Source organism: Syngnathus acus, chromosome 1, assembly GCF_901709675.1.
Source record: "Syngnathus acus chromosome 1, fSynAcu1.2, whole genome shotgun sequence".
NCBI classification, from domain to species: domain Eukaryota; kingdom Metazoa; phylum Chordata; class Actinopteri; order Syngnathiformes; family Syngnathidae; genus Syngnathus; species Syngnathus acus.
The window spans coordinates 13238607-13265749 of record NC_051087.1 but is presented as its reverse complement, the minus strand read 5'-3'; the positions used below and the strand labels follow the sequence as shown (position 1 = coordinate 13265749).

Genomic DNA, 27143 nt, shown 5'->3' with positions numbered 1-27143 from the left:
AGAGGCAACGCAACATTCCAAAATGGCGTATACCATGTGAGTGGGTCACGCCGTCTTCCTCGGTCCACAGTCTCTCTCGCTGTGTATTCTTCCACCGCGCGCATCAACTACCGTATTTTTCGCACCAAAGGCGCACTGGATTATAAGGCGCACCCTCATTGAATTTTTTATTTTAGAAATTATTTCATATATAGGGCGCACCGGATTAAAAGGCGCATAAAATAGAAGCTATACTGCAACAAACTGAGGTTGACTCGGGTTTGCGGTATGCATCCACTAGCCCAGTGTTTCCCAACCACTGTGCCGCGGCACACTGGTGTGCCGTGAGAGATGTTCAGTTGTTGCCGTGGGATTGTCCACTATTATTACGGAGCGCATTGTAAACAGGATCGCCAAACCACTGGTCAGTTCGCGCAAGGCCTGGTCAGCCACTTGCTAATCGTGCATGCATGGAGAATCGGAGAATCTTGAATGTTATGCTCTGTCGGTCTGATTGTGCTGCATTGGCACATATTCAGTTTATGTGTGTGTTGCTGTGTGATTTTGCTAACAGTGACAGACACTATGACGGTTGTGGTGCGTTTGTGGTCCAATGGAAATCAGAGCATGCAGTTCAACCGGAGAACCTGGATTGGTTATTTTTCACATACATAAAATAAACAGTCAAGTCGAGACACCTCGACTGTGATAGCCACTCAGCTGCTGTCAGAACAGCAGAGCGTCATTAAAAGTGACTTTGTTCTTATTGTTGCAATATTTATAGACCTAGTCTAAAACAGTAAACAAAATCACGTTGATTCTTTTATTTTAATCACAATCACTTTAAATAGTTTATTTTTTACACCGTCTAAAACCTTTTTAAAAAACAGTCACTTTTATTTAAAAAAAAGGAATACAATTTAAAGAATATTTAGTATTTATTTCTATTAAATTATTCGACTCTCCATACATATATATATAGGAATAGGACTTTACGTCTTTCGTTGTAATATAACTGATTTTAATATAGGAGCATAACAGATTTTTGTTGGCGGTGTGCCGCGAGATTTTTTCCAATGAAAAGGTGTGCCGTGAATGAAAAAAGGTTGGGAAACACTGCACTAGCCAATAACCAATAAGCCCTCTGTAAACAATCGCGTTTCTCAAACAATCTCCTATAAAATGATCAGAACTGACTAAAGTTCGATCTAACACTGGTACTGCTTACCTATGTTTCCCTCCATATCGATCCGTAAATTTACTCGAAACATTAACAGAGCAGCCTATTTTGACATGAAATAGCCTTGTGCGTATAGCAGCTATTATTATAGCATTAGCCACCCGCAAACTCCCATGAGCCTCAGCTCGCAGACCCCCATGAGCCTCAGCAAAGTGTAAACAATCGCGTTTCTCAAACGATCTCCTATAAAATGATTGGAACTGACTAAAGTTTGATCTAACACATTGGTACTGCTTACCTATGTTTCCCTTCCATATCAATCCGTAAATTTACTCGAAACATTAACGGAGCAGCCGGTTTTGAAATGAAATAGCCTCGCGGGTGCAACAGCTATTCGGTGACGCCCCCTGACCACAGTTGCCGTAATGTTGGGAAGCGATGCGACCTTGTAATTTACTAGTCGTACTAAAACGTACTGAAACATTTTGGCAGAGCACTGTGTACAACCAGTATGGATCAACGAATTCCTCAATTGATCCATATATAAGGCGCTGTGCATTATAAGGCGCACTGTGTTTTTTTGAGTAAAATGTAAGTTTTTAAGTGCGCCTAATAGTGCGGAAAATACGGTAGTTCCCGCGCACGTTAAGTATCTTAGAACGCTTTTACGATGCAAAACCGCTTTAAATACATGAAATGAAATACGTAAATCGGATGCACCGATACCACTTTTTTTAAAAACAGATATAAGTACAAGTACTTTGATTACACTACTTGTTGACACAGAGTACTGAAGAACACAAAAAATATAATTCCACCAAACTTAAATGTCATTTTATTTTTCAATGCAAAAAGCAAATGTTACAGTTGACAGTGAATGACAGTAACAGTCTACTTTAAATATCTCACTTTTCTATTACTATAAAAAAAGAACCTCTTCTACATAAATAACAAATTCTTTGAAGTTTACCAGCAAAAAATACGAAAAAAAAATAACTGAGAACGGCATAACCTTGTTTGTTCAAAATTTTCTGTTGGCTACACCAATGCCTACTTGGAAAATGTACCAAGTGGAAGGTTCTTTTCTTGCATGTAAAACGACTCTTTGTGGGGTGAAATTATCCTCAATCCACTTTGCTGTCAACTAATCAGAGACACTGCCCTGATTTTGTCATCTACCTAGACGTCTTGCCTAAAACCCGTCTAAAAAGGTCTAAAAGGGAAAGTTTTTAGACATCTATCCCATAGACGTCTATGCTATAGATCAGGGGCCCCCAACCACCGGGCCGTGGACCGGTACCGGTCCGTGGGTCACTTGGTACCGGGCCACCAAGCCGCACAGGAAAAAAAAAAACCTTTCTTTTATCGACGATCAATTAATTCAGGTCAAGACGCTCATCCCGGTCATGTGACATGTTTCCCCAGTCGAGCCGCAAAGCTAGCAAAAATTAGTCATAATTTATTTTGAAAAATATAAAAAAAAATTGGCGATTCTCTCCCAATTAATCCATCGGTTCAGGTCAAGACGCCCGTCTCGATCACGTGACATGTTCCCGCGAAGCAAGCAAATATGAGCAAGTAACAGAGATGTTTGGAAAGCTTCTTTGGAAAGGGAAAAAAGCCCAATGAGGAGACGGAAGAAGAATAACCCGCGACTTCTAAGAAAGAAGCTGCATTTAAAAGAACATTTCTGGAGTCCTACTTAAAATATGGATTTATCGCCACAGGTGACTCTGCGCCAAGCCCACTCTGCATAATATGTGGTGACAGGCTGGCTAACGAAGCAATGAAGCCTTCAAACTGCTTCGGCACATGGAGACCAAGCATCCTGTATTAAAAGACAAACCTTAACCACTTTGGGTGTCATTGTCTCTGATTGGGACTGGCTCGTTTCTGAGAAACAAGCTCAGCCCTCCCACTAATTCAACGTAACGGTGAGTTTTATTTTTATGTCGTTTATACTTGTTTTTCTGCCAGTCGTATCATTATTTTATTTCATCGTATTTTTATATTTATTATGAATGTATTATTTATTTATATAAATGTTTTTATATAAAGGCCAGTCCGCGAAACTATTTCTGTAACCGGTCCGTGGCGCAAAAAAGGTTGGGGACCACTGCTATAGATAGATGCAAAAAACGTCTAAAAAACTTTCACAAAGACTTCTAAAAGCTGTCTATCCCGTAGACGTCTATACAGGGATGAGAATTTTCTGCGGATTTCCGTGTTTTTGTCCGTCGGAAGTATCATTTTTGTGAATCGTGTAGATCCGTTGAGAAAATTGTTCTTTCCTCGCTTACCGTTTTTCTCACATACGTTTTTGCTTAGTATTTTCCTGCTTCCCGTTTTTTTGTCGCTTTGTGCGTGCTTACTGGTTCTCTCACCTAGGTCTTTTTTGCTTCGTTTTTTCTCACTGTTTTTTTTTACACTTCCGTTTTTTTCTTGCTTACCGCTTGCTTACCGTTTCTCTCACAGTGTTTTTTCTCATCTACCTTTTTTTCTTGCTTAGTTTTTTCTCTTACGATTTTTCTCACTTACTGTTTTTCTTGCCTATTGTTTTTTCTCGCTTACCGTTTTTTTTCTAGCGTAGTTTTACCTTCATACCTTTTTCTCACTTCATTTTTTTGTCATCGTTTTTTCTCTCGCCTACCGCTTTTCCTCGCTTTTTTTCTCATGTACCGCTTTTATCGCGTACCATTTTTCTTGCCTATTGTTTTTCTCGCTTACCATTATTTCCGCTTAACTCTGCTTAGTTGTTCTCGTTTTCTGTTTTTCTCGCTTACTGCTCGCTCATGTTTTTCTCACTGTCTCGCTGTTTTTCTCTCGCTTATCGTACTTTTTTCTCGTTGATGGTTCTCGTGTTACCATTTTTTTCTCGCTTAACATTTTTCTCGCTTGTCGTTATTTCTCGCCTTTTCACATCATTTGCTAGCATTCCCCAATCCCAAGTTTTCATCCAGCTTCTTTGCCTTCACACGCAGTTTCTCCAGAAACTGCATTCTCTTCTCATTACTCATCATCCAATCAGTCAAAAGGGTCTCTTGATTGGGCCAGGAAAACTCTCTTAACTACAAATACTGCGCAGTTCAATGCAATAAACACAAAGCCCGGATGCACAAAGGCAATCAAAAAGAAAAAAAAAAAAGCATGCAAGTCTGGCTTTTTCTAATAGCCCACTAGACTAAGATTAAGTATTAGATCAAACTATAAAGTGGTTACTTTTGTACAATTATCCCACAAACCATCTGTAGCTGGTGGAAAAGGCTGTGCCAAAAACAATTTGAACACTTTGACGATGTCTGTCCTCACATTTTAGCGCAGACTAGTCTAAGCGGAGCTTTGCTTGATGTCCTTGATGGACACGTGACCCCACACGATCATCTGCGTGATGCTTTGTAGATTGGCCTCTCTGTATTTGTAAGTCACCTCGTCGAGGCCGTTGATTGTGATCTGGAAATGATCGTCGGCGCACTTGATGACAACCTGAGCAACAACAAGGACACCATGCACGTGATGAGTGTGAACGGCATGGCAGCGAGCAAAGGCGGGAGATGTGACGTTCACGTTGACATTTTTGGGACTCGTGACTTTTTTGGGCGAGCAAACCTTACAGTTTCGCTAGCGATTGGAAGAAAATTCATGCTATGGTGGACATTTCTGAGTAGCATCACGAAGGACTGTAACATTTCCGTTCCATACTTTTTGTAGTTTGAAAAAGAAAATCACTCCAACCTTTCTTAGCGACTAGGTGCTCTTCAACCAGTAAATGTCCGCTTCCCATTGGAAACACTCAATTATTTTTTAAGATTGACGTATGTTTAGGGAGGTTCTACAAGATGGAATGGGTTTTGACAGACAGTTGTATGGATACGCCTTGCGCATATGAACAAACAACAAAGCGACAATAAGATAGAATTAACTAACCGTCACCAATCAAAGGTAAGGAATATTCCACACCAAAGTTTGGAAACCCCAAAACTAAGTGAGAGTGTGTGCAAAAATACTATGTGATTCACGTCACCTTGACTTCTCGTCCGCGTCCAGAGCTTTGCGTGGGATGCTCCTCTCTTTCGTTCCAAGTTGTGTTCACTCTGGAGTACAACCAAATCTTCTTGGTTACAAAGTTCAACTTGAGGAGCAGCGCGACCACGTTGTCGGTTTCGTCATCAGGCACAAACAGTTTGATTTTAAACCTGCAACACAGATGTACGACAGTGTGTTTGTGGTATTAGCATTCTTGTGCCCGTGTGGGAGTGGCTGGGGGTCCTCGTACCAATCTGCCAATTTATTTGCTCGTCCTGTGATGGTGATGACGTTGTTCACACGGAGACCTCCCTTCAGCTTGATCATTGATCCAAGCTGCAAACATGTAATCAAAACATAACTGGCCAAAACATCTTGAGTAGAAATCGCATGCAAACGCTAAGATCTGACACTGAAATGAGATTGTGTGGAAATCATTACAACTGTCTTTTGAACCTGTCCAGAAACGTGGGATGCAGAGAGAGAGAGAGAAAATAATCAACTCACTGCATTCGCTGACTTGGCGAGCTTGCTTCTGTGCAAGAGTACGCTGTCACCAGAATGGCTCTCCTCTGCCTTCTCTGAGGTGATTGCATAATGCGCTTTGGGCATCTTGCACATGAAGCTGTTGGGTATCTTGCAGCTTATCTGCTTCCATTTTCCAGCCTGAAAGATGAGCAAGAAGGATTTCAGTGGATCGTGCAGATGTTCTTGCAAACAGTCAATTGGCCACGCACCTTTTGCGACATCGCCACACAGTCCTTTTTCAGGTGTTTGGGTTCTTCCGGGGCCCAGTCGGTGAAGGTCACCTCGTGGCGGTCTGACCACTCAAACATGCCGAGGACAGTCTGGTCATGCAGTCCGGTCCACATATCGCTGGTGTCTGCAGAGGACAAAGGCGAGCAGATCTCTCACCCAGCGTTCAGGGGATAGTAGTTCTACAAAGACGGTTTGCGCACCGAGGGCAGAAGCAATTTTCACCCACGTCTGCTCCACCTCGGAAAGGATGGACACCAGATTGGCACCCAATTTCTTGCAGTCAGCTTGAGCAGCGGCCCACTCCTTCTTGTCCTCAAAAGCTTTGTAGCAGAAGCCCGCAAACTCCTCCCAGGACTCTCCCAAGCATCTCGGCTCTGCGGGTGAGATCCCGTGCGGGGTTAGCAGTAGTTGAGCAATTAACATGAAAAAATGCTCCGTGAACTCACCTCCGTCTGCAAATGTGAAGGCCTGATCCGTCGAGTCGGCATTCCTGCAGGTCGTACATGTGACAATGAGCTGGGCCTCTTATTGGTACTTTGCCATAAACGTTGGCCACTCACTTGAGGGAGGTGATCCCGTTCTGGGTGGAGCCAGCAAAGCCCTTCTTTGCCACGGCTTTCATCACAATACAGTCTCCTCCGATGTCGTTAGGAATGACGCCGGCGTGAATAGCGGCCGCGCAGACGCTTGAGTCCTGCACTCACATTAAGTCAAGAACTCAACTGACTGGTCACAATAGGGAGGATTTGATTTCCTGAGTGGTGTGTGGAAATAAAATAATCTTTCAAATGGAACTACCATGTATAATGCGCCCGCATGTATAATACGCACCCTAAAAATGGCATGTTGATGCTGGAAAAAAGCCTGTACCCATGTATAATACGCACCCAAATTTTGACTCCTACTTAAGTCCGTAAATGTAAAGTTATTTCAGAAAAAATTATTCTGCCGGTCAGTATCACTGCGCATGCGCTAGCAAACTCAATAGCGAAGAAATGTTTCGGATTTGTGTAGGGTACATTGTGACAGCAAACGAGCAGGTGATCGAGCAAGTGTCTGATACGAGAGCATTGTGTTCGTATGGAGCGTGTTTGAAGTGAACAGCAGAGAAGAAAGCGCATCTGTAATGGCGGCCTCCGTATGATATCCGGATTTAAAGAAAAAAAAAAAAAATAATTTGTACCCATGTATAATGCGCACCCCAGATTTTAGGACAATAAATTAGTTAAATTTTGCGCATTATACATGGAAAAGAACGGTAATTTGAAAATCCCAATTGAAATGTAGGTTCATCTTTGAAATGATGATTTTTGCCAAGAGCCAGTGCCTCTCCAATCCAAGGGTCAGCAATCCCGTACCTTATTGTAGACCAAGGTTCCTGTGACATTGTGTTTGGAGTTGGCGCACTTGGGTGGGCAGTGGAACCTGCAGAAGGAGAGGACAAGCAAATTGACGACAGGCGCTCACCGTCATGGAAACACCGGGGCAAGTGCGACTCACGTCATTGCCTTGGTCAAGTGGAGGCTGTTGAACGTGCTGTCACAGGTCATCCCATCTGTCAGACAAAAGGTGATATCAAAAGATGGGTTGCATGTTTTTACCGGCAGCGGAGGGAGAGACTCGCTTACCGTCACGTGCGCATCCCAAGAGGTCAAAGCTGAGGCCGAAGTCAACGCTGTCCTCCAGCGGCAGGATGCGGACGTACTGAGCGGAAAACGCAGAGCCAAACCGGTGCTCCCCCCCTCCGGTAAACTAGAAATAGCACTCTCATTTGTAATGGCAAGTTTGGGGGGCCCGGTCGGCGTCAGGTCGACTGGCTGGCCGCTCACCTTTTCGTCCGGGTGTTCAGTCCAGCTTTTGCCATCCAAACTCATCTTCATCTCAAAGTCGATGACCCAGGACCTTTGGTCAGTATGAGGACAGCCCTGGGTGACGATCCCGGTCACCTTTCTCACGTGACCGAGGTTAACCTGGATCCAGCTGGTGGAGGCTGCAGGACACAAGTTCGCTCAGGACACCAAACTGCCAGCGCCGAAGTAACTTTCGGTTGTCTACGTACGATCTTGTGACGGTCTCCAGCAGGAATTCTTGCTCAATTGAGCTTTCTCTGGGCTGGTGTCGCTCATAGAGGAGGAGGCTTCAAACGCTGAGTCGGCGATGCGCTTGTCCGCCTCGACCAAACTGTCAAGACACACTGAGGACAACCCAGAATCATGTTGCAACGGATCCCTGATAACTGAATCCTTGTGTTGTATTGTTCTGGGCATTGTTAGGAGCCGTCGATTCACTAGGCCAATGGTCGCCAAGCTTTTATGGCGAGTGGTCCCCTGAACCTTTTAGCCATCGCATCAACGTCCGAAGCAGAACAGACCATTCAATGTGCCGTCATACCCCAACTCTGGTCGGGAGATACCGCATTAGACAACAGAGACGTGAAGCCCACCTTTCCGTTCACAGCTGTAGACCATGTGCAGGTATTTGGAGACTGCAGGGCAGGTCTTCCGGACGCCCTCAAAAGGGTCAGCAAGACAATATTGACGGTTGTCACATTTCTGCCTGTAATGAGGGAGGGCTCCTCGCACCACACAAGTCTCTGCAAGTCACAAGGCCGAGAAGCTTATTTGGCTGCAACGGTCGTATCGTCGGACCACGGACGACGTCGCTTATGTCCTGTCATACCCTCTGTTGCGTTCTGAGTTGGACAAAGGCTGCCGCTCCTCCGTCCGTAGAAGGCCGACTGGATGCGGATGACGCTTTGACCCTCACTCTGACAAAAGAGGTCGACGTTCTTCTGGTGGTTGCACACAAGGATCTCCCGAAAACCTGCGAGCGCACCATGATGTCTTTTTTCCGTCTCGCATCTTTTGACGTCAACATTCAGGATTCGGGGAGACTGACTTACCGTTATGGCGTGGAGGTTCCGGTTTCTGTCCTGCGAGGCAAAAGCCAAAGATGGGCATCAACCTGAATTGGCCATGAGTCAAATCTTACCTTTGGCTCTTTTCTTGCACATGTAGTTTCTCTTCTTCTGGCAGTTGTCAAATTCCCATTTTCCCAGTTCACTTTCAATGTTATAGAAAAGGCAGTTTTCAGCAGAGGATTTACTAGGGCTATCTGTAAGGAGACGGCAGATGCTAAGCGCTCCTCTCCATTGCTCCAGACCGTCGGCAACAAATATTGGACGGCGTTTGGACCCACCTGTGGTCCAGTGGGTGTAACGAAAGGGAGACCTGTCAGTCCACTTTAACCCCTCTTGAGTGATCATGGTGTTGGTGGCCAACCACCAAGAAGAAATGTTTTCATAAGCGCTGGACAGACCTTTGGATCAAACAGAAATAAGATGACACCAGTGAATGACTTTAAGCCTATACGTATTGTAATGCCCCTCAGTGCGTCAAGGATGTTCAGACGGTTTGATCGCCGCTTTTATTATGACAAAAAAAAGGCAACAGAAAAATGTGCAAACAGGAGCTGCTGGTGGCCACAACTCACGCCCATGCGCCTCACACACCAACTGATTGCCAAGCTAACCAGCCCGCACAACCCACCCGCATGACGTCACTTCTCACTCCTGGCCCTGCCCTCACACGCCCAGACACAACAAACAAATAATACAGGACATTACACTATCATGGTTATAAATTCATTTGACATTCTACTCATTCCGTTGTGCATCAAGTGGAACAGCAAATCTTTTGTCTGAATTCTTCGTCGTCATAGCGTCACAAGCTCCTCTTTTACCCCTGTTCTCAATAGTTTTGGTGCGGTCTCTTTAAATGCAAATAAGATACTTCAAGATACTCAAAGTCAAAGTCAAAGCCAAAGTCAGCTTTATTGTCAATCCCTTCATATGTCAAGACACACAAAGAAACCGAAATTCCGTTTCCTCCATCCCACGGTGACGAGACATACAAGTAGGCGACACAAAACAAAAACAAGAAGGCACAAACCATAAATAATAAATAATAAATAAAATGAGCGATGAATAAATAATAAACCAATAACCCAATAAATAAGAGGGGCAAAACCGAGCCAGTGTGCATCCAGCAGACCGCAAGAACAGGACGCTACGCTGAAAGGGGGAGCGAGTTCAGGATCCTAACAGCCTGGAGTACGAAGCTGTTGGAGAGTCTGGTGGTGCGGGAGCGCAGGCTCCTGTACCGCCTCCCAGAGGGCAGAAGATCAAACAAAGAGTGAGCGGGGTGACTCACATCACTCACAATCTTGGTCGCCTTGCGGGTGAGATGGGAGGTGTAAATGTCCTTCAAGGAGGGGAGAGAAGCACCAATAGTCTTACTAGCCGTTTTCACTATGCGCTGCAGGGCCTTCAAGTCATAGTCAGTGCAGCTGCCACCCCAAACAGCAATACAGCCGGAGAGGACGCTCTCAATGGTGCCGCGGTAAAAAGTAGTCATGATGGCCGGAGGAGCCCCCGCTCGCCTGAGTTTCCGAAGGAAGTACAGGCGGCGCTGGGCCTTCTTCGCCAGCGATGCGGTGTTGGTGGACCAGGAGAGATCCTCACTGATGTGCACCCCCAGGAACCTGGCGCTGCTCACTCTCTCCACCACAGCACCGTCGATGGTCAGCGGCAGGTGTTGGGCGTGACCCTTCCGGAAGTCAACAACAATCTCCTTGGTCTTGTCGACGTTCAGCAGGAGGTTGTTGTCCCTGCACCACGCGGTCAGAAGGTCAACCTCCAGCCTGTATTGAGTCTCGTCTCCCTTGGTGATGAGACCCACCAGAGTCGTGTCGTCAGCAAACTTCACTATGCGGTTGCCGCTGCAGGTGGCAGCGCAGTCATGCGTCAGGAGGGTGAAGAGCAGCGGACTGAGCACGCAGCCTTGGGGGGCCCCTGTGCTCAGCGTGATGCTGGCGGAGATTTTGTCGCCAACACGTACCACCTGTGGCCTCTGACAGAGGAAGTCCAGTAGCCAGTTGCAGAGGCAGGTACTGAGGCCCAGCTTGTCAAGTTTGCTGATGAGACGCTGTGGCACAATGGTGTTGAAGGCAGAACTGAAGTCCACAAACAGCAACCTCACATACGACTCTCTCCCCTCCAGGTGGGTGAGGGCCGAGTGGAGGGCAGAGCAGATGGCATCCTCAGAGGACCGTTTGGCTCGGTACGCAAACTGGAAGGGGTCAATGGTGGGGGGGAGAACTGACCGGATGTGCTCCATGACAAGCCGCTCAAAGCACTTCATGATGATGGGCGTAAGTGCCACGGGGCGGTAGTCATTGAAGCAGGACGGAGCAGGCTTCTTCGGCACAGGTACGATGGTGGCAGCTTTGAAACACGACGGGACGATGGCCTGCTGCAGGGAAGTGTTAAAGATGTCTGTGAAGACACCCGTCAGCTCACCAGCGCAGTCCTTCAGCGCTCGACCCGGGATGTTGTCCGGGCCCGCCGCCTTACGGATGTCGATAGCGGCAAGCGCCCTCCTCACGCTGTCGGCGGAGAGGCACAGGGGCAGCTCGTGGGAAGGGGGAGTGGCCTTCAGCGGGCAAGTGCTGTTCTGGGCGTCGAAGCGAGCAAAGAAGCGGTTGAGGTCATTGAGCAGACGGACGTCGCCTTCACAGCTCGGCGGCGCGGGCTTGTAGTCCGTGATGGTCTGAATGCCCTGCCAAAGGCTCCGTGCGTCCCTGCTGTCCTTGAAGTGGGCGGTAATTTTGCACGAGAACGCCCTCTTCGCTTCTTTGATGCCCCGGGACAGGTCGGCCCTCGCAGTCCTCAAGCCAGCCTCATCCCCCGCCCTGAAGGCTTTGTCCCTGGCCCTCAGCAGCCTGAAGACAGCCCCTGTCAGCCATGGCTTCCGGTTAGCCCGAGTGACGACGGATATTGAGTGTGTCACATCATCAATGCACTTCCTGATGTAGGAGGAAACAGAGTCAGTATACTCCTCAATGTCCGCCCGACCGTCGCAAGTGGCAGCCCTCCTAAACACGTCCCAGTCAGTAGAGCCAAAGCAGTCACGAAGCGCATCAGAGGCACCCTCAGGCCGCACCCGCTTGCGAACTGGTCTGGATGTTCTCACCTTTTGTCTGTATGCGGGCAAAAGCATAACAGTGATATGGTCAGAAAGTCCAAGATGCGGGAGGGGGGCGGCTTTGAAAGCTCCTTTATGCGAAGAGTAGACCAGGTCCAGGAAGCTGTCGCCACGCGTAGGAAAATCAACATGCTGGTGAAGCCTCGGAAAAACAGACTTCAGGTTAGCATGATTAAAATCCCCAGCGAAGATGGTGAAACCGTCAGGGTGCGCTGTCTGTTGGTCACTGACAGCCTGGTACAGTTCACTAAGAGCCGCGACCCTGTCGCCTCCGATGTTGGAAGGCGGGATGTAAACCGCGACCAGCAGAATCGCGGTAAATTCCCTCGGCAGGTAAAAAGGACGGCACTTAATGATCACAAACTCCGCCAGTGGCGAGCAGTGCCTGCATACCACCACAGAGTCCCGGCACCACTCGTCACGGATGTAGACGCATATTCCACCTCCACGAGATTTCCCCCCTCGTACAATGGCCCGGTCCGCCCGATAGCACGCTAGCCGCTCCAGACGTACAGCCGAGTCCGGAATGTTGCCGGTCAACCAAGTCTCAGTGAACACGAGCACACAGCAGTCACGCACCGTCCGGTTTGTAGATCTCAGCAAGCGAATGTAATCCATTTTGTTGTCCAGCGATCGAACATTCGCCAGAAGAATGGAAGGCACGGCCGGGCGAGCCGGGTTGGCCGCCAGCCTGGCCCGGACGCCCCCACGCTTGCCCCTCTTCAGCCTCCTCGCACACCGCTTTCGACGCTTCCCAACCGGGGGAGGAATAGCAGACGAGTCCGGCGACGCTTCAGGACGTAGCAGTCCGAGCTCCTTTAATGTCCCCGCATCAAAGTCCAGAACTCGACAAAACTCGCTTTCGCCTCCAGGCCGGACATTTCCTTGCACCGCAAACCTTTAGCTCGAATAAAAGATGTCAACAGCAGAAGACTTGTCCTTCCAACCATACATAACACGTAACAGAATAAATGTGGCTCTTTGCGGTACACAGTAAAAAAATGTGGCTCTTAGTCTCTGACCGGTTGGCCACCCCTGCCCTATACAGTCCTCAGCCTCCACAACACAACCACTTGGGGTCTGGTAACCAACTGCAGGTGACGTCACAAAGTTTTCTTTGTCTTGAGCAATAAAAGACAACTGGCAAAAAAGTTCTTTCAAAATGTCACTTTCTTTGGCATATCTAGACTCTACAAATATCGCAAGATTCTCAACCAATAGTACTGATCGAGCCCATATGCCTACCTAGTATGTAGGTCTGCTCCGTGTTGTCAGTGATGCTGAGCAGGTTGCCTCCGAGGCGGACACAGTCGTCTCGCGCCTCCTGCCATGTCTTGGCATGGTTGCGGTTGACCAGGTAGCAGATGTCCTTAAAGGGGTTCTTCACCCACGAGCCGCATTTTATGCTCCGGCCTGCAAGCAAGACTCGCGTCATTTGAGGGCCAACTAGCCAACGACCAATCACGTGTCAGCCGCAGGGTGGGACGCTCACCTTTTAATTTTGGCGGATCATGGCGAGCCTCTCGGATTTTGGCTGCAAGAACGCAAGGGGGATCAAATATGAGAGAGCAGTGAGAGGTTAAAGGGCAAAGTGAGCTGTGGTGACTTTTGGACCTTTTTTGCAGACAGATGGTTGCTCTTTAGTGCAGGGCCACTGATAAAATTGTCCAGAAGCTGACAGAGCAAAGCAGTCACCGCGTCCTGTAGACTGTTCTCCCCTCAGCGTGATGTAGTCCTGCGGATGACAGGATGGATACCACTTGAGTGCGTTTGGTGTTGCAACTTATTTTCTTCAAACGTTCAGATTTTTTTCCTTTTCTCATTACTGTACTCCATTTTTAACATCAACAACTACAATGTTCCTATTTTGTTCTTTGTAAAATTCTGCACTTTTATATGACCAGACAAAAAAAACTGTATATAACTATTTTATTCAAGCTTGTCAATTTTATTTGTCTTAAAACAACTGCAAGTTAATCTGTGTTCGTGGCCCAGCCCCTTTGAAACTTAACACATTTTTTTCTGCTCTTGCAACATTGTAACCAACCCAACTTTGGCTTTCTCATATCTCATTCTGGACACATTTTAGACAGCTGTAGGCGTTTTGCTTACTGCAGACGTTGCGTCGCTCCAGGAAAATTTGTTGTCTTTGTTCTTCTTGAGTCCCATTAAAGGCCAATATCCTTTATCATCTCGTACGTGAGCTTGAGTAAAGCAGAACAAGCGCTAGTTGCAAAGATGCTGGTGATCATTGCGGGATGATCACAGAATTGTTGGTTTGTCTTGGTGCTCACCAGCCAAGAACTTGTTTTCGTCCTCTGAGTGGACGCTGGCCAAGTAACCATCCCGTCCCTTGCAGAATTTCTCGGCGGCCTGCCAATTCTTACGTTTCCACTCAAAATGATAGCAAGAGTCGTCGAACAGGAAGTCGCCGGGGTCGCAGGAGGAAGCTGAAGCCACAAACAAACTTGGATTGGAAAAGCACGGCGGCACGATGCAGGAGTAAAAACCAGAGTGACAGCCACTTACTCTCCACTCTATCGTAACCAAAGTCTTTCAAGGAACACTGCCGGCCTTCTGGGCAGTCTGCAGAAAGACCACACAATTAAAATGTCCCTTTCGACATCAACATGACAACTCCTGAGCAGACTTACCGTCCAGCGAGCGCTCGCACATGAACGCCAACGAGGATCCGCACGAGGCTTGTCGCCACTTTCCTGGCTGACTCTCGGTCCACGAGCCTTGGTTGACGTACGCGCAGGACTGTACATCGGAGCTGTCGGGAGAAGTCGTGAAAAGCATCTTACAAACAGGATGAATTGGAGGTTCTTTTCTTGCTCTCTTTTAACAAAATACTTTTTTTTCCCCCCTCGTCACATGTGCTCTTTCCCATTTTGGAAAGGGGACCCAAACATTGCCTAACATTCAAGACATGAACTTCTTACCTTCCAACTTGACCTGGAGCCCAGTTGGAGTAGGTCATCGTCTCACGAATATCTGACCAAGTCAGCTTCTTTTGCTCCTTGTCATACCGACACCAAGCCTCGTCGCATTTCTGCAGAGACCAATCCCGCTTGTCAGTCGCGTGCGTACCAGTAGAAAATCAACTGCTTGCGCTTCCGTCTCACCAGATTGGAGAGTCCGATCCAGAAGGGGTTCTTGCCCATTTCGTTCTTCACAAAGGCTTCCTCGTCCGATGAGCCGATGGAGACCAAGTCGCCGCCCTCCCAGAAGCAGTTGTACCGAGCCCCCAGCCAACCGTTGGGGGTCTCCATCTTCTTGTAGCAACTGGACTGGTGAAGACTCCACCCCTTCTCACATGCTGATTTAGGAATGGCTGAGGACACCATTATTATGCCGTTATTTAGAATGGCAGAAATATAGAATTATCCGCACGTAATGGCATGACTTGTCTTGTCAGCATTTTGTGGAAACTAAATTCCAGTGAGTTTTTTACCAATCGTGTCAACTGCGGCACCGAGAATCAAAGGACTTTAGAAAAGGCCTTCCTTAATACTTCATATCTGATGACACAACTCTAAGAATAAGACCAATGTCAAATCATGCCTCTTCCTCTTCTCTTGCAGATGTAGCTGCTGCGCTTCTCCTTACAATCGGCTTTTGCCCAGCGGCCGTCAGCAGTGAGCAAGGAAAGGCAGCTTCCACCTGGGCCTTCTCCGGCGATGCCTGGAAGGAGACGACAAATGCTAAGCACTCATCCGTTTTGTCGCCGACAAACATTCCCCGGGTTGTAGGCCGACCTGTTTTCAGGTTTTTGTAAGTGGACGTCGATCCGTCAATCCACTCGATGCCGTTAGTGATATTGGCATTGGCGCCCAACCACAGAGTGGGACTGCTCAGGGGACGAGCGTACAGACCTTTGGATCAAAGTTAAACAACGACCAAGAGTTTGAACATCGTACAGGTGCGTGTGTAACAGCGTTGTTCCCTCTGGAGTCCACGGGGCATAAACTGTGCGAGCCTCTATAGTGTCCTCTGGGACGTTTACCTTGTATGAAGTTCTGTTCATCAGAGTGGGTGATGCTGAGCAGGTCGCCTCCGAGGCCGACGCAGTTGTCTCGCGCCTCCTGCCAGGTCTTGGCACGGTTGTGGTTGATCAGGTAGCAGAAGTCGTTGGACGGGTTGTCCATCCACCAGCCGCACTTTTTGCTCCAGCCTGCAAGCGAGACCCGTGTCACTTGAGGGCAAAGCGACGACCGACCGAATGCAGGGTGGGATGCTCACCTGGTCCCCATGTTGATGACGGCAGAACAGGGAGAGCCCCTTGTACCTTGGCTGCAAGAACGCAAGGGGGATCAAAAAAGAGAGTAATAACAGGTTCAAGGGCAAAGTGAGCTGCGGTAACTTGCGGACCTTTTTTGCAGATAGATGGCTGCTCTTTAGCGCATGACCACTCATCAAATTGTCCAGAAGATGACAGAGCAAAGCACTCTTCGAGTCCTGTAGACTTTTTTCCCACCAACTGCGTGACGTAGTCCTGCGGACGACACGTCGGACGCCACTTGAGCCTGTTTTGTGTTGCGCTTGGTTGAATGAGTTTTTCCATTCCGTGTTGGAGCATTTCAACTTTCTTTTGGTGAAATCCCAATTTTGAGCGTTTCGGTGAAAACTGCATACTGGGGCCAGTTTCATCCTGTCATCCTGTTTTATTCTCCGGAATTCCGTCAAATTCTGCACTTTATCCTACAAGACTGATTCCTTTTTTTTTTTTTTTTTTAAATCTCATTCAAGTTTTTCGTAGTGAAGTGAAGTGAAATTTATTTTTGAACATAAGATCGACCAAACACAAAATCATTTTTTCACATTTTCACATAATTTCATGTTATGCCAATGAGGCACATAAATCAACATGTTCAAAAAAGGAGAAGGAAGAAGCTATTGCTTGTTTTCCATACCCCTTTTATACATCATAATTCTCAACAGTAGTTAGTTTTTTCGAAGTACAGAAACCTGATTTATCGGAGGAAGATAATTTTAGAAATGAAAAGCGGTTTATACAATAATATTCTGAAAAGAAAAATAAATAAATAGGATATGGACTATATAGCTGAAAACAGACAGGCAGAAGATTTCAATTACTATAATTTTCTAGTGTCAAATTTTTAAAGTGTTCTTTGAATTGGGCATTGTGTTTACTTTCTTTGATCGTTACAGGTAACTTATTCCATAGCTTTACCCCATTGACAAATATGCACATGCTTTTGAGGGTGGTGCGCACCTTAGGTTGTAAAAGACTCCCTCTCCTTCTTAGACTGTAAACACTTTCTCTTTCTATGAACCATTTTTGTATATTAGGGAGTAATTTTTTTTAGCTTTATAAATAATTTGTGCGGTCTTGAAATCTGTTCATTTCAATATCATTCTAAAGGAGAAACGGCAAGTTTGTTCCGCAAATGTTCCAGCTTATATACTTCAAAAGCATTTTTCTATTCAATTCCAATCTTTTGCCTTTGGGTAGAGGCGAATGCCAACTTCTTTAGACTGCAGTAAATTTTTAACTTACTGTAGATTTTCCGTCAATCCACTCAAAAATGTTTTTCTTCTTCTTCAATCCCACAAAAGGCTGAGATCTTCCTGCGTCTCGCATGTGAGCTTGAGGAAAGCAGAACAAGCGCTTCAGCACAAAAAGAGCATCCACTTGTCGGATGTTTCTTGGCACTTGCTGACCTGCCAAGAAATTGCCTTCATCCGCTGAGAGGACGCTGGCCAGATGACCTTTGTTTCTTTTGCAAACCCTCTCGGCGGCCCACTGCACCTTCTTCACCCCCTCGAAACGATAGCAAGACTCGTCAAACAGGAATTCGCCAGGGTCGCAGGAGGAAGCTGAAGCCACAAACAAACTTGGATTAGAGAAGCACGGCGGGACGGTGGAAGAGTAAAAACAAGCGTGGCAGCCACTCACTCTCCACTCGAAGGTAACCAAAGTCTTTCAAGGAACACGGCCGGCCCTCCGGGCAGTCTGCAAAAAGACCACGCAAGTGAAATGTCACTTTCGACATCAACATGACAACTCCTGAGCAGGCTTACCGTCCAGCGGGCGCTCGCACATAAACGGCAATGAGGATCTGCACGAGCCGTGTCGCCACTTTCCTGGCTGAGTCCACACACCTTGGTTGACGTACGCGCAGGAATCCACGTCGGAGCTGTCGGGAGAAGTCGTGATAAGCATTTCAGTATTTTTTTCTTGCTTTCTGGTGAAAACTTGAAAAAAGGTCTTTTTTCCCCTCATCACGGTGCTCTTTCCCATTTTGGAAAGGGGCCCCAAAACCTTGCCTGACAGTGAAAGGACATCAAGACGTGACTTTTTTACCTTCCAACCTGACGGGAGTCCCAGTTGGAGTAGTTTCCCGTCACGCGGACATCGGACCAAGTCAGCTTCTTTTGCTTCTTGTCATACCGACACCAAGCCTCTTCGCATTTCTGCACAGACCAATCCCGCTTGTCAATCGCGTACCGGTAGAGAATCAACTGCTTGCGCTTCCGTCTCACCAGATTGGAGAGTCCGATCCAGAAGGGGTCGTCGTTGCCCATTTGCTTCTTCACAAAGGCTTCCTCGCCCGATGAGGCGACCGAGACCAGGTCGCCGCCCTCCCCGACGCAATCGTGCCGAGCCCCCAGCCAACCGTTGGGGGTCGCCATCTTCTTGTAGCAACTGAAGCCGAAAGGGAGCCACCCGTAGACCGTATCACATGACGTCTGATCGACTGAGGAAACATTTGGGGGATTGTAGAATATTTTTATTTGACGCATATTCCACTTATTCAAGCTCATCTCTGTTGAGTGTGGGCCTCAGGTCGTGGGTACTTTTAGCCCTCAAGAAACGCTGACGTACGAGTACAGAGAATAGAATTGGCTCAGCCGGCTCCGATCCAAATTTAACCATCAAGCAGTCTTTTTTTGTGACCATCTTTCCCCCGAGATAATACTGGCAGTCTGGGATCAGAGTTTTAACAATGAGTGGTTTGGTTTGTGACCGTTTAGGGTAGAGACTCAATGTAAAAAGCACGAAGTCTGGAAGGCACGGGAGGAACTTTTCTGGACGCGAGAAATTTCCACATCTTGGAGGAATAAAATCTTTTTCCAATCAGCTGATTGTCTTGAGATATTTTTTCCTTCCCTGAGGAAGCCACTTTCAACAGCGAGTTCCCGGAGATTAACTAATAATAATAATAATACATTTTATTTATAAGGCGCCTTTTAAGGCACTCAAGGCTGCCAACTGACCAGCGAAAACAATTTATCACAGTATTATCAACGTTTTGCCACCAATGTTGTGGGAAACAAGAAATTCAGACCAGCTGCAGTCCTAATTCCAGTTTTGCCGATTGCGTTAGCTCCATGACTTGACAATTGACACGCTCACAACACACACATATTTCATCGAGAGGACTTCAGAAGTCAGTGCGAATCGGCCAAGCGTCACGTTACCTCTTCCTCTTCTCTTGCAGATGTAGCTGCTGTTTTTTCGGCATTGGTCAAATTTCCAGTCGCCGTCGGCAGTGAGCAAGGAAAGGCAGCGTCCGCCAGTGGCGTCACTGGCGTTATCTGGAAGGAGACGACAGACGCTAAGCACTCGTCCGTTTTGTCGCCGACAAACATTCGGCGGGTTTGAGACCGACCTGCTTTCAGGTTTTTGTAAATGAACGGGGATCCATCAGTCCACTTGCTGCCTTCAGTGATCTCGGCATTGGCGCCCAACCATAGAGTCAGCGGAATGTCGCACAGATCTTCCAATCAAAGTTAAACAACGATCAAGAGGTGCATTGTTCCTTCTGGAGTCCATGCGGCATAAACTGTGCAAGGTAAAGTGCTCCATCGTGTCCTCCGGGCACTTTACCTTGTATGAACTTCTGTTCAGTGTCGTCGGCAAGGCTGAGAAGGTCGCCTCCGTGGTCGACGCATTTGTCTCGCGCCTCCTGCCAGGTCACGTCCTGGTTGTGGTTGATCAGGTAGCAGAAGTCGTTGGCCGGGTTCTCCATCCACCTGCCGCACTTTTCGCTCCAGCCTGCAAGCGAGACTCGCGTCACGTGAGGGCCAACTGGCGACAAGAGCGCGACCACGGATGTGACGCCCACCTAGCCTGAATCTTGACGACGGATGAGCAGTAAGAGCCTTTCGGACCTTGGCTGCAAGAGGGATCAATAATGAGCGCGTGCGTGAATGGGCAAAGGGAGCCGTCGTGACTTTCAGACCTTTTTTGCAGATGGCTGGATTGTTGTTGTTGTTGCAGCCAATGTCAACAAGTATAAGACCATAGAAGACAGCTATGCAGTTGTACTTGAAAAGTTGCAATCGTGGGGTGTCGTCCTGCACACATGACAGAGATAACTTGAGTGCACGATGGCTTTTTTTTTTCGCTCTTGTCAATTACAATTCTAATTGCCATCAAGCTGCAGCTTTGTCCTTGTTCCAGCTGATTTTCTGAAAAACATTTCTTCGTAGCTCTTCTTGTAACATTGCGGCCATTCCGGTCAAAGTTTGACTTTTTTGTTTTTGTTCAAGAAAGCTTTTTCCTGCTTAAATGACACTTTGTATCTCAGTTTTATCTTTTGCATTTCAGTACGACATCTCATTCATTCATATCATATCATTCTGGACAAATGACAACTTTTTAGGTCACTTAAACATTTCACTTACGATAGATGTTCCATCAGTATACTCATAATTGACATTCTTCCTCGCGAGTCCCACCCAACCATATTCAGCGCGCCCAATGTGAGCTTGAGAAAAGCAGAACAAGCGCAAGTTGCAAAGATGCTGGTGAGCATTGCGGGATGATCGTGGAATTGTCGGTTTGTCTTGGCGCTCACCAGACAAGAATTTGACTACGTCCTTTGAGTGGACGCTGGCCAGATGACCTTTGCGTTCCTTGCAGAAGTCCTCAGCGGGCTGCCAATTAATCTTCTCCCGCCCAAAATGATAGCAAGAGTCGTCGAACAGGAAGTCGCCAGGGTCGCAGGAGGAAGCTGAAGCCACAAACAAACTTGGATTGGAAAAGCATGGCGGGACGGTGCAGGAGTAAAAACAAGCGTGACAGCCACTCACTCTCCACTCGGTCGTAACCGAAGACTTTAAAGGAACACTGCCTGCCCTCCAGGCAGTCTGCAGAAAGACCACACGTTTGAAATGTTCCTTTTGACATAATATAATTCGTGCGGGCTTACCGTCCAGCGAGCGCTCACACATGTATGGCAACGAGGATCCGCACGAGCCGTGTCGCCACTTTCCTTGCTCATTTCTGCTGTACACGCCAAGGTTGACGTACGCGCAGGACTCCACGTCGGAGCTGTAGGGAGAAGTCGTGAAAAGCATCTCAGTATTTCCTCTTACTTTCTGATGAAAAATTGACAAAAGCTCTTTTTCCCCCTCATCACGATGCTCTTTCCCATTTTGGAAAAGGACATTTTGACAGTGAAAGGATGCAAAAACGTAACCTTCTTACTTTCCGTTTAGACCTTCAGCCCAATTGGAGTAGGTCACAGGCACGCGGACATCGGACCAAGTCAGCTTCTTTTGCTCCTTGTCATACTGACACCAAGCCTCGTCGCAATTCTGCAGAGACCAATCCCGCTTGTCAATCGCGTACCAGTAGAGAATCAACTGCTTGCGCTTCCGTCTCACCAGATTGGAGAGTCCCATCCAGAAAGGGACGTCGCCCATTTTCCCCTTCACGAAGGCTTCCTCGGCCGACGAGGCAACGGAGACCAGGTCGCCGCCCTCCCAGACGCAGTCGTGCCGAGCCCCCAGCCAACCGTTGGGGGTCTCCATCTTCTTGTAGCAACTGGAGCCGAAAGGGAGCCAGTCTTCTTCACACGCTGAGCCCGGATCAGCTGAGGACACATTTGAGACTTGTATGACGTACTGGCATAACGTCAGCAGCGTCTTGGCATTTGTATCGAGTTTTGTTTCAAAAGACAGAAAGTTGGTTCAGATAAACCCAAGTAGTGGGTCAATCCAATCGGTATTTCTTTAAAACGAATTTAGCTTATTTTCGTAACCAGCATTCATTCCAGTGCATGTTTCTCCATTTGCACTTACGATGACATTCTCCCATGTGATTTTTTCAAGTCCTAAATGGCATTCAAATGCAAACAACACACTGAACACACCTCACTGCCATTGACTATTGGACGAAAATGAAAATGGATCAGCTGTCAAAAGGATAACGTTAAAATAGAGAAAAGAAGCTTGAGATTAAGTCGTTTGTGGTGGCCTTTTGCTTGCATCGACAATGTGGCAGGCAGCTTGTGACGCAGTGAATCAAAAGGCACGCGCTTTCCGTTTTTGGTTGTTGCCTTCTATTAGCTCACCACTAAATGACACTAATTTCTACACTTAGCCCACAAAAGACATGCTCAAATACGCCTTCGTGTGGATGATTTATGTACTGCTTGCTCTAATAACCTGAGCCCCACATTATTGATGTGGCTTCTTTGTTAGCGTAATGGAGAAAACACAGCAATGAAATGGGAGAACGTCAAGTCAAGTTGGGGGTAACCAAACTTGGTTTTCCTGCAAGTCACTTTTTTATTTCTTTACCTCAGGCAGGGGTCGGCAACCCAAAATGTTCAAAGAGCCATATTGCCCCCCCAAGAAAAACATACCTATCTGGAGTCGCAAAAATCTAAAAGCCTTTTATAAGGCTACAGAGACTGTCAATACATAAGCTGTATGCCTACTATTGAAATAATGAAGCAGGCTACAAATAAAAAATGAACATTAATAATTAAATGTCTATTCTCCCTGCAGCGCATCCTGGAGAGAATTAGGCACCACGTGACTACTGATGTACGATAGAGTTCACGTACCTGCATAGCAGAGCTGTCTGTTCGATATCGGTCACGTCACGCGACTCATCACAGGCATTGAGAAAGCTGGTGCTGAATTGATGTCCTTGATTTGCTGATCGGTGATAGTGTTTGCCATTTTAATTACCCTTTCCCTCACTGTCCGAAAATAGGCACGCTGGTAATTTAATGAATGAATCCTTCATGTACTCGCCATCGGTGAATGGTTTATCATCTTCTGGGCTGCAACAAAACTTGTAGCAGCAGTAGAGTTTGGAGATGCAATCCACTTCTTGAAACTGTTTTTTTCGGTCCTCAAATCTCTCCACCAGCACAGCAATTGCACCTTTGCTCTCAGTTCCAACTGGGTGATCGGCAGCAAATTTAGCATGCATGTTCAGTCCATTCTTTCTTAAAGCCTCTGTTCTCATCAGCAATCTTTCTCTTTTTGCCTTTTGAATCCATGGCCCATCACTCACACATCTGGTTGTTTACAACTCGCCTGTGCTGTGTCGCAGGCTACGACCCAATTTTGCTATTTGGCGCCATTCTGAAATTCCGTATTTTTAATATATTTACAACTACATACATTTTTACAGCATAAGAATGTGTCATGATTATGCTGTAAAAACATTTTTAATAACCAACAAAAAAACGACAACATATCTTTCCATTTTCACGCATTTTTGCAAAAGCTCCAGCAAGCCGCTAGAGAATGCTAAAGAGCCGCATGTGGCTCTGGAGCCGCGGGTCGCCAACCCCTGGTTTACCTTCACGACAAAACTCTACGGTATTGAGGCCGTGGCTCAGGCAGTAGAGCGTGTCGAGCTACGCTTCCTCCTACTCTTTTTCGAGCATTCTTTGATATTGTTTTGTTTGTTGGTTCATTCGTTTGTTTGTTTCCTGGACTTAAAGTTGGCACTTGAAAGTGTTATTTGTTTTATTTTTCTCTTTTTATGTTTTAAATATGTTCGAAATAAAGATATATCATCATCATTAGGAACCGGAGGGTTGGCGGTTCGACCCTGGCTCTGTCACAGTCACGTGTCGTTGTGTCCTTGGGCAAGACACCACACACATTGCCTCCAGGTTGGCATTGAAAACGAGAAAGTATTCTCAATGGACACACCTGGTAAAACATTGAATGGATAAAAATAGAAAAATAAAGCAATAAATACAACAAAAGCGGCGCCCAATGAAAGAACGAGCGTCACGAGCGCTTTCGGGTGCGTTATCATCGTCAGGGAGTCCACGAGGGGCCAAACAGCCCGCGGACAGTGGCGAGCGGGTGGGTGCCTTCCACTTGACTTGCCCTCGCACAGCTTACAAAGAGCAGGCGCGCACACGTCGGGCTCGCGTACGCGCGCACGCCGCCGGCTTTCTGAGGGGACGTGACGTCATTTGGCCCGTTTGACTACAACCTCTGAGCAACGAAAAACTTCATTTTTATTTTTGTCGAGATTTTATTCGGGAAGGGCAAACAAAGCAAGCACTTCACCAGGATAAAGGGGGCCGGGGGACGTCACCTTTTGGGCTTCGAACCGGGCACAAACCTGCTTAGTTGGATCGAAGCTAAAGTGGTGACGTAGTTTATACTTTTAGTTTGTCATAATGGATTTGCCGGTAACGTCATTTACTCGTTAAACAAGAAAAGATCAAAATCATCCAGGAGACCTTAAATAAATCATTGGTCACTTAATTTTTATTCTGTTATAGTTAATTGATCATTCATGAATGCAAAGGATCTAAAGGTTGTAGTTTAGATCCTTTGCATTCAGGACTGATTAAAGATTAAAGATTAAAGATTAAAGTCCCAATGATCGTCACACACACACCTGGGTGTGGTGAAATTTGTCGTCTGCATTTAACCCATCCCCGTGTGATTTTAATCCATCCCCTGGGGGAGAGGGGAGCAGTGAGCAGCAGCGGTGCCGCGCTCGGGAATCAGTTGGTGATCTAACCCCCCAATTCCAACCCTTAATGCTGAGTGCCAAGCAGGGAGGCAATGGGTCCCATTTTTATAGTCTTTGGTATGACCCGGCTGGGGTTTGAACCCACAACCTTCCAGTCTCAGGGCGGACACTCTACCACTAGGCCACTGAGCTGGTGTGAGGCATACACCTGTTCAATTGAGCACATTTCTTTTCATGTCTGCGCAGAATATCCATGGACACTACAGTGCCGTAGGGCAAAAAGATGATTTACAACAGCTTCAAAGTCCCAATATACGGAAGAGGATTAGGGCCTGTGAAGAGGGACGGGATTCTGAATTTTTTTTCTCAGAATTTTGACTTCACTTTAAAGTCTGAATTGTGACTTTAAAGTCTGAATTCTCACTTGAAAGTCTAAATTCTCACTTTAAAGTCGAAATTTTGACTTTAAAGTGAAACTTCTGACGATAAAGTCTAAATTGTGACTTTACAGTGAAAATTCCGACTTTAAAGTGAGAATACCCACTTTCTGATCAAAGAATTCTCACTTTAAAATCAGAATCCTGTCCCCCCTTTTTTTTTCTTCACCGGCCGTAATCCTCTTCCGTACCAATCCAACTCCGAAATCGCAAATTACTCACTTGACGAAGTCCACGCGGCGCTCAACGCAAGAATACGCACAAGGCGCGCGGCCAGTCCCATCGCTCACAGGAGAGGATATTCCACGCAAATAGTTTGCAGTCAACAAATTCAACTCCAAAGCAAATGATGGACGGACTATACTAGTCACAATAAGTTTGCGTGTTCTGATGCCACTCGGACGTCGACCACCACGTGACGTCACAAACGCTCCGAACACGTTTGCACGCCTTTGAACTGGCGAGGGTGGACGTGACATCTTAGACGCCTTTCACTCGCAACAAAAATAAATAAATAAATAAATAAAGGAGTGGGGAGACAAGTTTCGTCGCTTAAGACTGCCAACAAACCTCCGAGTTAGGCTTGGATCAGAGCCAAAGTGGGGCCATGTCTTGCGTGAATGCATATGTCAGCGGCACAATAGAAATGACTGTCAGGGATCACCAAGGATAAAAACTCAATCAGTGCACAATGGAATACGTTCAAACCGAAAATAAACTTTTCTTTTTAGCATCAATCTACAGTTGTGTTTGAACACAATTCCTCAGCACTCAGAAATAGGAAAGCATTGGCGCTCATTGGAAACGGGTTAACACGACTTGTTCAGATATTTTGTAGTTAAGCTAAGGGCAGTAACTCCTTGTAGCAAGTCTGTAATGTGCCTTTTTACATTCTCATGCACCTTCACTCAAATTAGTCATTTTTATAACATTATTTGTTTATACCAATATTTGACCGATTCAACGCATTCCAACTTCAAGAGGCTTGTGACGCAGAGGGAGGAGTTGAGTGACGCTTGCTGGCCAATCAGAGACAAGAATAAGGTTCACCGCGACAGGTGAAGGGGAAAAAAATGGTTCTTCATTGCATTTTTCCCATTAATGTGTCATTGTGATGATTGTTTTTCCATCCAAGACAACATTACGTTTTTATATATGACATTAATGCTTTCATTATTCCTCATTCCTGAGGAGCAAAACATAGTTTTGAATTAGGCTGTGCTCATATATAGATTTGCAATACATAATACAATATTAATGTATTCATTTTGAATTTTAATTACAACTATATGTGGTTACAAATTTTTTTATAGTGCAAACTATACTCTGTCTATGTGCCATGATAAATTCATCATTTTGTTTCATTTTATTTCTCTCGACCTGTACAATATAAATGTGCTTGGTGAGACATTTATTTGTCTTGTTACCAAGTTTGCTTCCCTTTTCTGATAAGCAGCTGCTACAGAGACAGATGATGATACTCGGACATTTTTATTTCACAATGCTTCAACGTCGCAAAGACACAGACACGAATTCAGGCTCTACTCTGAGCATTGTCCTGGGTTCGGCAGGGTTTGCGTGACAGGGTTTTGCCCGGCTAGGCTGGCCTCGCAGCTCACTGACTGGGCCTTGCGCCACTGGTCCGGTGAGAGGCTCAAGGTGCTGGTCCAGCTGTAAAGCCCACCTACATCAGCCTCTTCCAGGGAGCTGTGCGATACCCCCGAGGTAGCGGGGGCGCCATCAACCTTCCAACCCAGGGTCCAGGTTTGGGGGCCCCCTTTGGCCAGGCACACGGCTGTGGCCTGTTCCGTTTGCAGCTGCTCCTTGGAAGGAGGGAAGAGGGTCACGGTGGGCCGATGCACCTCACCCGCTGTCAGGGGGACAGGACAAGAGAGACAAGCAGTTTTCTCCAATTGCACACACTTTCAATGTCACTTAGGTCGTGGTTCGGCTCATGTGATTTACAAGAACACACTTTATGAAACACTTACCTTTTCACT

The 27143-nt window shown here is 46.7% G+C and overlaps 2 protein-coding genes and 1 long non-coding RNA gene across 3 annotated transcripts in view; all 3 read right to left on the bottom strand.

The window, feature by feature from the left end:
• The window catches only part of LOC119122085 (C-type mannose receptor 2-like), a 184243-nt gene that overhangs the window by 69210 nt on the left and 87890 nt on the right, over nucleotides 1–27143 (bottom strand). The window contains exon 22 of the mRNA XM_037250272.1: nucleotides 8933–9055. Coding sequence (XP_037106167.1) covers nucleotides 8933–9055 — 123 coding nt within the window. The remainder of the gene's footprint in view (nucleotides 1–8932; nucleotides 9056–27143) is intronic.
• LOC119128326 (lymphocyte antigen 75-like) lies at nucleotides 17988–18675 on the bottom strand. Its single transcript, XM_037260586.1, has 2 exons — nucleotides 18317–18675; nucleotides 17988–18149 (listed from the first exon to the last, which is right to left on the bottom strand). The coding sequence occupies exons 1-2, from the start codon at nucleotides 18643–18645 to the stop codon at nucleotides 18005–18007; spliced, it is 474 nt and encodes a 157-aa protein (XP_037116481.1). The 5' UTR covers nucleotides 18646–18675; the 3' UTR covers nucleotides 17988–18004.
• On the bottom strand, nucleotides 21490–22894 carry LOC119128402. Its single transcript, XR_005099001.1, has 3 exons — nucleotides 22815–22894; nucleotides 21628–21836; nucleotides 21490–21558 (listed from the first exon to the last, which is right to left on the bottom strand). It is a non-coding gene; the product is annotated as an uncharacterized LOC119128402 (long non-coding RNA).

Excerpts from the sequence above, each read along its gene's own strand:
- LOC119128326 (XM_037260586.1), bottom strand. The coding sequence starts at position 18,645 with ATGGCGACCCCCAACGGTTGGCTGGGGGCTCGGCACGATTGCGTCGGG. Across the intron at positions 18,150-18,316 it reads GACTCCCGTCAGGTTGGAAG|CTCCGACGTGGATTCCTGCG; the intron begins GTAAAAAAGTCA and ends TTCTCCCGACAG.